The 8,774-nt window shown below is 41.9% G+C and overlaps 1 protein-coding gene across 1 annotated transcript in view; it reads left to right on the top strand.

Annotated features, from left to right (window-relative positions):
- Positions 1-7,682, top strand: part of KIF26B (kinesin family member 26B) — a gene marked incomplete at its 5' end in the record, with an annotated part of 102,890 nt that extends 95,208 nt beyond the window's left edge. Inside the window, 3 exons of the mRNA XM_009078381.1 lie at positions 4,209-4,411; positions 5,418-5,568; positions 7,091-7,682. Of these exons, the coding sequence (XP_009076629.1) occupies positions 4,209-4,411; positions 5,418-5,568; positions 7,091-7,239 (503 nt within the window). The remainder of the gene's footprint in view (positions 1-4,208; positions 4,412-5,417; positions 5,569-7,090) is intronic.
- Positions 7,683-8,774: the final 1,092 nt, after the last annotated feature.

Here is an 8,774-nt window from a genome sequence, read left to right as displayed (position 1 = left end):
ATATACACACCTATAGCTCAAGGTAGAGCAAAAGATCTGTTGCAAAAGCAAATCTTGTATTCTGTGCATTTTCAGGGCTATTTCATAGCCTGGTTATTCATACTCAAGCCAGGCTCAAGAGAGGTTATTCTGAGTGTGGATAAATTCAAACTAAGTGAAAAACATACCCTTCAAGGCATTTTGCAAATGACATGCTGCTTTACATGGTGCTTGGTCATAAATGTGGTTTTTCTGCCCTGGGTTTATTTTACCAGTTTTCTTTCCAATTGATTTTTGGTATATATTTATATTTTGAATGGAGGAATGAGTGGCAGGAGTAAGTGGTCAGTTTGCTGAGGTGCAGAGGTGGGGAAGAGGTGGGAGGGACCTGCCAAGAGCTGCTCCTGTTGGGCTCCCTGGCTGCCCACTCTCCTCATCAGATGTGTGGGGAAGTAGAGGAGGGGTGCACTGTAATTCCCACAAAGCATTTTATTTATTACACAGTTAAAATTGATGAGATCCTAATCCCATCAACTGCTCCCAGTAAATTCGGGACTTCAAATGGGTATTTTCTGTATAAACGGAAAACTGTATAAATGTTAACAATTTAATTGTTGTGTCTGTGTGTTGTTGCGGATGAGTGAGCTGTCAGCTGCTTTGTGACACTCTGAAGCTCTGCTTTGGCTGTGTTTCCTTACTTACTTACCCAATTAAGGTAAAATCAGAAAAAAACCCAGAGGCTAAATGGAGAGGTCACTGGCAGGAGTCTCATGTCAAAAGACACCATTATTTTCTGTACCTGAGCCAATAAACAGCCTATTAATCAGTGCATGTTTAGAATAAACTAGATCCGGTTTTGCCTCACTGGAAAGATGAAGGAGATCTTTCATTTAATTTCTTCTCAAAGCACTCAGATAAATCATCCTGAGTCAGCATTCAAGGCTCAGATAAAAAGCCATCTCTCTTTCTCTTTTTTCTCTGCGTCTCGCATGGTTGTACCCGTGCAGGCAGCCCCTGTGTCCCAAAGGAGCCCCCGGACAGACAGTGGTGAGTTGGCCAGCCCGAGGCGGCTCTGCCCTGCTGCATTGCCTCAGTGCACCAAGAGCCAGCAGCCTCCTTTTGTTGTGATAACCCACAGACAATCCAGGCATGAGCTCTGGCTGGAAAAACATAATGAGTTAATGTCTCCTGCCACTACTGTAGCCTCCACTGCCTCTCCACCAAGGCGTAAGCATTCTTTAACTGGAGCCTCAGGTTGGAGCCCTCCTTCTAGACTGCAGTGTTGTGTTTCTCATTGAGCCAAGTGGATATGAATGGGAACTAAATGCAAAAACATTTGCTGTCATCTCTGTACTCGATAGCCTGGTGGCATCTGTTTTGCTTTGCTCTAAATAGGAGCCACATGCTGCTCTTGTGGTAAGGTGGAGCCACCCACCCGCATTCCCAGAGAGTCTTAGACATGGGTTTTGGCTCTGGTTGGAGACCCAGTTTTTCCAGTGGGGATGGTTTAAAAGTGCCCCATTACAAAAAAAGGTGGTGTTGACAGCCACAGTGGGGAAAAGGGGAAGAAAATCAAACATCACAGAAAAAGCCACTACCTTAGTCATAGTTCAGCCATGCATGGAGAGCTGGGCAGAAGGAATTTCCAGTCTGCTCAGCTGCTTCCTTGAAATGCTAGAGCTAGTCTGTGGGCATGTCAAGAAAGGAGATGTGGCTATCAATGCAGAGAAGAAAGTGAAAAGAATTAGTACTTGTCTGCATTAAACAGGAAGTCAGATCTGATGCTTGTAGATATCACTAGCTCTGAAAAGGTGACGAGCAGCAAAGAGGGTGCTTTTCCACTCAGACAAAATTTGAAAGACTGCTCCTGTGAGACACCTTGGCTAAAAGCCTAAAATCTATTTAAAACGTATTTACTGCCTGAATCCTTTTGATCTTGAGTGACACTAGGAGTACACTCAGTGTCCTTCCCATTTAAGCAAGTGGAGGGCTCGTTTCCCAGGAGGGGCTGAGTCTGATGCAGGATCTATCCCTGCATGTGACAAAATTTAAGTCCACAATACGGGCTCACCTCCCTTCAAGTATGCAGCTGCTTTCACCATTTTATGACCTTTCTCTAGCATTGCTGGACAAGAGTCACCTGTAGCATTGCAGTGTGTTGGGGTCTTCCCAAACTGTCTCTCTCACTGTTGTCAGATTTTAGTTATGGTAATGGGTCAGGTCTTGCTTTTCCTTTTATCAAGATCTGACTCTTCTCTTGATCAGGCAGTTTAATCTAGAGATTAACTGAATTGCATTCAAGGCAAGTGAACACTGATACTGTCTTCCAGTGACTGGCACCACAGGTCTAAAATAACTACTTGCTGATATTTGTAAGGCTTCATTTGTTCTGGCATGAGCTTTTTTTTTTTTTTTTTTGGCTGGGCTGCAATTTGAATAGTAAATACAACTATGATAGGTGGCACAGGATGGACAGTCCAGATATTAGGCTGGTATAAAGGGGCTATGTAGAGCTCCCTGTCCACCCAGAGCTCTCTGTCTCTAACTTTGCTCATCTCTCCTTTCTTGCATAGAGTTATCTCAGAAACATTCAAATAAAAGCTCTGCAGACCAGGCTTTCCAGATAGACAGCAAGATAGACCATTCTCATCCATTTTAGAGCTAGCATTTACAGGTCAATTACTGGTCTCTAATGGCTGTTTTCCGGCACAGATTGCTGCACTCAGAAATCATGGGATAAGATGTGATAGTTCCTGAAGTCAGCAGAGAAACAGACTCCCATGAATGAAACTAAGAGAATGCCTTGTTACTTGCAAATCCAAAACCCAGGCAATCAATAGATATTTTGGGGGGTTTATTTTGAGGTGGGTTTTGGGTTTTTTTGGCTTTCATCGAAGCACCAAGTTGACAGACATGCTGAAACTATTTACATCCAAGTCTCAATAAATGTAAAGTGTGAGATTCCTATGAATGCTTTTATCTTGTTTTTAAAATAAAATCTGCATGATCATTCTGCATCTCTTCCCTGCTGGCATCAGTTTTGTTCTTGCAGACAAGAGAGGCAGTTAATAGTTTCATTCAAATTTGCTGGCTCTGGCTTTTGTTTTTGGCTTCTTCCATGCCTTTTTTTTCTACTCCTGCTGTCTCCTAGGGGAGACCCTGCAGAAGTTGTCAGCTACAAAACTTCCTGGTTTTTTTAAAACCCAGCCATTGCTCTGATTGTAGTAAACCAAGTAAGGGAATGTAACCAGTTGTTTTTCTTTTTTTTGTGCATGTTTGTTCTCTCTCACAACAAATCACTGCTATCAGGCCAGTGATGTACATTTTCTTCCTTGCTTTACCTTAGGCCCTGACTTGGCAACTCACACGGCAGATGCTTTCCATGCAGCATAGGCTTTGTTAGCCATGGTACATTTTCAGCTGTTGCGTGCTCCCCTCCACTGTGCTGGTGTTATAAAGCAGGATAGGTATGCATGATCACTGGTATTGAAGTAGGCACAGTGACACTCTTCTGCCAGCCTGTGGGTCTTGTTGCTGTCTTGGCCATCACCAGTGCTGCAGTAAGTGCATAAATGGGAAATGTTTTAGAAGAACATTGTACTGAACAGAGACAAGGCTAATGCAACTACTGACAACCATCAAGCTTAGGTGTACTTATGCAGGCATTTTCTCCTCTCTATTGGCTTTACTGCTTTATCCAGCCTACAGTGATGTATACTGGCACTCGACTCCAGCGTGGTAAAAGAACTTGGGTAACAAAGTGCTTTTTGTGCTGTGATTAAAAAACAATTAAATCCATACCTCCCTGATGGTCTATGCAGAGGCTGGCTAATGCATGTCCTTTGGATGTAAGAGCCAGTACCAGTAAAGAGATGGGAAAGCAAAGCTAGACCAGCTCCAGCCTGCTGCTTTGGTCCTTCATTGGCATACCCGTACACACCGAGACCTAAGCAAAGGAGAGCAGGCACGGGCTCTGGAAACTGTACGGTATGCAAGCCCTCTGAATATCAAATTCTGGAGTCAGCCAGCAAAGAATGAGGTTCTGACTCATGGTGAACGGGTACAGCACATTGCAGCTACAGCTCTCATGGCCTCACTGGCTTTTCCCTCCATTTTCTTCTGTCTGTAAGAAGACCAAATAATTTAGTTTGTAGACTTCTCTGCAGATGGGGGACAAAGGAGAGACAATAACAGTACTAACATGCAGTGGCACTTTCTGCATTTTTCAGGTTCGCAGAGACGGAGGCTTATTCCAGCTTTATCACTTGATACTGCTTCCCCAGCAAGGAAGCCTGCCAACAGCCCTGGGGTCCGCTGGGTCGATGGACCACTGAGGAGTGGACAGAGGGGCCTGGGGGAGCCCTTTGAGATCAAAGTATATGAGATAGATGATGTGGAGAGGCTCCAGCGACGACGAGGTGGGGACAGCAAGGTGAGTACAATCCATGCAATCTGCTGGAGGGTGTAGATCAGAAAGGTCAGCTCTTGATATATAAGACTGGGAGGAGTATCTGAAGTTGAGTACTTAAGAGTAATTGTGGATATAGGCTTTATTATTATTTTAAGATATCTTTTCCTCCCTAGCCCCTGTCCCTTGTTTAGGCTATTTGTGATGTTGTTCTCTGATATGATTTTGTTTGGAGAAACTTGGTGTAGGGTTTCCACTTCACCCACGCAGCAGATTTGTTTACAGAGGAGAAAGTGCAATAGTGTTGAGACCTTCATACAGGCTTGGAGGAGGATAGTTCTGTTATTGGAATTGCTTCCACACTAGCAAGGGTAGCACAGCCCTCACTGTGGGCTCACTTGCTGCATGTCTTGGTGGCTGCCACCTCTCAGAAGTCATGTGAGGCCAGGCTGGGTGTCTGCAGACAGCTCTGCACCCCAGTAACCCCAGTAATCTGCTGTTACTGTGCCCCATATCTTTACAGAAGATATATCTTCTTTATTAATGATTGTGTATTGCTACAGCTTTTCATAACATACTCCCTTTGTTTAAGGATGTTTTAAATTTGATATTGCTACCCATTCTCTTATTTTAAAATACAACTACTGCATTTAGGCTTTTCATACAGCAAGCAATGGATTTCCTTCTCCCGAGAGCTTAGGTTTTCTTAGCCAAACTCTGGTGACAAAAACAGAAATGTTTTGCTACAGTTCATCTAATTTCAAGATGCTGCCTGTTATTAATTATTATGGTTTATTATTAACAACTACCATTGCAAAGTCTCCAAGCTCACTGATGGAAAGCATCAAAACCAAGCAAAAGCAATAAAAAAAACCAGATGATAGATAAATTCATGCAGTGATTCATATGCTTCCAGACTAAATGGCTCATTGTCAGTATTATTGATAGTAAGATCATTTCACTGAATGGATCTTAGTATTTCTTCTCCTCTTCACGCATTCCTTCCTCGCTTCTTTTTCCCGTTTGGCAGGAGGTGATGTGTTTCAATGCCAAGCTGAAAATCCTGGAGCATCGCCAGCAGAGAATCGCTGAGGTCAAGGCCAAGTATGAGTGGTTAATGAGAGAACTGGAGGTGACCAAGCAGTACCTGATGCTGGATCCTAATAAATGGCTCAGTGAATGTAAGGACATCCTAGGGTTCCTTTGGCTTATTTAATAGGGGGGATGGAGAGGAGCAGAAATGTGTGGTAAAAGTGAGATATGAGCTGCTGTGTTTGTAAACTAAAATGAACTGACATATGACCTAAGGGCAAGTTTCAGATTGACTGTATTTCTAGAACTAGTTTCTATAATTCTTATTAACTGTGGACAGTAGAACTGAACAATCCTTTTTGCCTGAGAGCTGAATGTTGAAATGGTACTGCATTCTAGTGGTGGATATTGCCACTGGTAGATAAATGTTCACGCATTTCAGTCCACAGCTTCTGAAAATGAGATATTTTTTTTTGGCCTCAGATCACTCAAATATATAAGCAATATTATAAATCTGCTCTTCTACCACAAAATAACACTGTGGAGCAAATTTGCCCCTTGGTACCCATGAGCTTACATGAAAAATGAATTTGGCCCATTTTTTCAATTATAGATGTGTGAAGTTCAGAGAGCTTAAAGGGCATTCACAATCAAATGAGGAAGGACCTCAGCACCTCAAAGGAAAAATATGAAGAGTACTGCTGTAGCTACACAATAGTTGTTAGTATTAGCAAGCAGACAAGTTAATACCAAAGAGTTTTAGGAGAAAAAACCACAATGTGCAATTTATTTAGGATAATTGCGGGTGGCAAAAGGAGACTGACTGATGTGTTCTCTTACACCATCCTAACTCTTCCTTTGACATCTGTCTTAAGTTGACACTAGACTGGTACATCCTGCAAAACAACCACAGTATAGGTTTCAGGAACACTATTAAGGAGATTATTTGCTAAGCAGATAATTTGCTATACATTGCTGTCTTCTTACTGTGTGATGCCTTTGCTTCTGCTTCCAGTGTGGTAAATGCAGAAAGCCTCAAGGATTGCAAAGACCCTAGGGACCAGATAGGATTGGAAGTGCTGGTTCAGACAATATATCTCACACTTGACTTCCATGAATGCTGCTGCCAGCTGGTCTCTAGCAGCACATGGGCACCTATGTTGGAGTGATCGATGTGTATGCCGTCCCTTGCCTCTCTTGAGTGACCTAGTGAAAAATCACGTGAAACAGGGAGAGGTGTGAGGAACAAGTAGGCTAGAGGTTGGTTTCTAATTCTAAGTTCTGAACTCAACAGAGGACTTGTCCTCCCAGGACAAAGTAGCTATTCAAAGCTCTTTCTGGTCAGCAGAATGTGTGAGAAAGTGAGTACATGCTTAGCATTCAGCATTTGCTTAAGGATGATAGAGTGTGGCAAAAGGCATCTGCAGTTCTGGTGAGGGTGGCAGAGCACATTACTCAAGAAAGTATCCAATGCAACTTATAAGTATTTTTTACTATTAGCAAGCCACTGTCCCGTTAAACAGAAAAGGCAACTTTTAATGGCAAAGGCAACCAGAGGTAATGTTGTATACAGTACTGGTGGGTTTGAAGACTTGACTTAGCTCTGACTCTCCCACCAACAATCACTGAGTATTGTCTGCTTTTCCTATATGTGTTTTTTCTTTCCCACAGTTGATCTGGAGCAAGTATTTGAGCTGGATTCTCTGGAATACCTGGAGGCCCTGGAATGTGTGACTGAGCGTTTGGAAAACCGTGTCAACTTCTGCAAGGCCCATCTCATGATGATCACCTGTTTTGACATCACCTCTAGGCGCCGATAAAGTATGAACCTCAAGAGAATTTCAATGCACATCTCTGCCATCCTCCTTTTCCCCTCCTAATAGCATCCCAAAGACAAAAGAATGAGGATGAAGGTTGGAGTCAAGTCTCAACTGTATGTATGAGAGATTTGCTATACTATACAGAGGAGTAGTATTAAAAGAAAACACAGGACAAGCATGGAAAATGGAGATATAAGGTTGTTGATTCTCTTAGCCTAAAAGAGCACTTTGAGGAACATTTAAGGACATGTCTGTAAATAAGAACTGCTGGCAGAAGACACTTCTTTCCCTGCATTAGCTGAGGAAGGAGGAAAGGTGGTTGTAGGACTTCCATTGAGAGGTTCATTAAAAGAAAACCTATCCAGAAAAACTGTTTAAGTGCCTTGCAAATCTTTATTATCCAAACATTTATGTTCATACTTTATTGTGTACAGATGGTGCTAGTCAAGAAAAGAAAAATGAAAAAAAACAAATACACTTTTGAAATGTATTTACAGCTTGTTTTTCTCTTGGTGTTTTCTCCTATTTCAGACTTGCTGTTTCTAAGTAACTTGTGTTTGTAGAGATATTTCCTAATCAGTACAACATATGAATAAATGTTAACTGTCTTTTCTTGTTACCAGAGTAAGGCCACTCAAAGAGAAATTCAACTTTCCCAGATGACACAAAAAATATTTCTAGCAGAGAGTAAGGCTTGCTTTTATGTTCTTCTGTACTTTCTTATATGCTGGAGAACACAGTAATTTTCCCAACCTGTAAGTTTTGCAGTGTATGAGAGAGGAGAAGTGACATTACCATGAAGTAAATATATTTTCAATTTGATCCAACCCCCATAACTTGGTTTGGTTTTTTAATATCTTTTTAGCTTCTTCCTGGCTGGAGTCATGAATGAGGAGGCACTTTTATCCTACCACCTTTTTTCTGGTGCTAATACCTTGCTGGAAAATTACCCTTTAGGCGAAGGGTTCCCATGGTTATAAGTCCAAAAATGAGTGATTTTTTCTGTCTTTCTTTCTTTCTTAAGACCATGACTGATAAAATGAAGCTTTGCCTCTTTATGACATATACCACTGCAAAACATGATATGGCAGCTTTTGATCCCTGGCCCAGTTTGTCCATAGCCACAGAGGTACCTGAGAAGCACAGTCTCTGCTTAGCTCAGCATGTCTGGAAATAAAGTAAATGAGTAGATACAGCACTTCAAGCATGTTTGCCATGGCATCTTCTTTACTAACCCTCCAGTACTTGGAGCCATGGCAAAATTCACATTGACATCAAAAGGCCAAGGGTCTGCACCTCAATGCACATCCAAATGTTCTACTAGTTTGCCTCTTTATCTACAAAACAGTATATGGCAAGGAACATCCTTTGTGTTTCTTAAACAAATGTGCAAAATCTGCACTTTAATTACATATGAGCACGAAGAATTATTTTGTTGAAGTAGGTTTCTTCTTCTATATTGAAATAAGCACATTCACAAAAATTCCTCTCACATACACTTGTGCTACCCTCCTGTTGCATTTGAGAAAATAAGA

The sequence above is a fragment of the Acanthisitta chloris genome, unplaced genomic scaffold, assembly GCF_000695815.1.
Source record: "Acanthisitta chloris isolate BGI_N310 unplaced genomic scaffold, ASM69581v1 scaffold12727, whole genome shotgun sequence".
In the NCBI taxonomy this organism is placed as follows: Eukaryota; Metazoa; Chordata; class Aves; order Passeriformes; family Acanthisittidae; genus Acanthisitta; species Acanthisitta chloris.
Note: the sequence above shows the minus strand (reverse complement) of the source record. Positions and strands in the feature narration are given on the sequence as shown.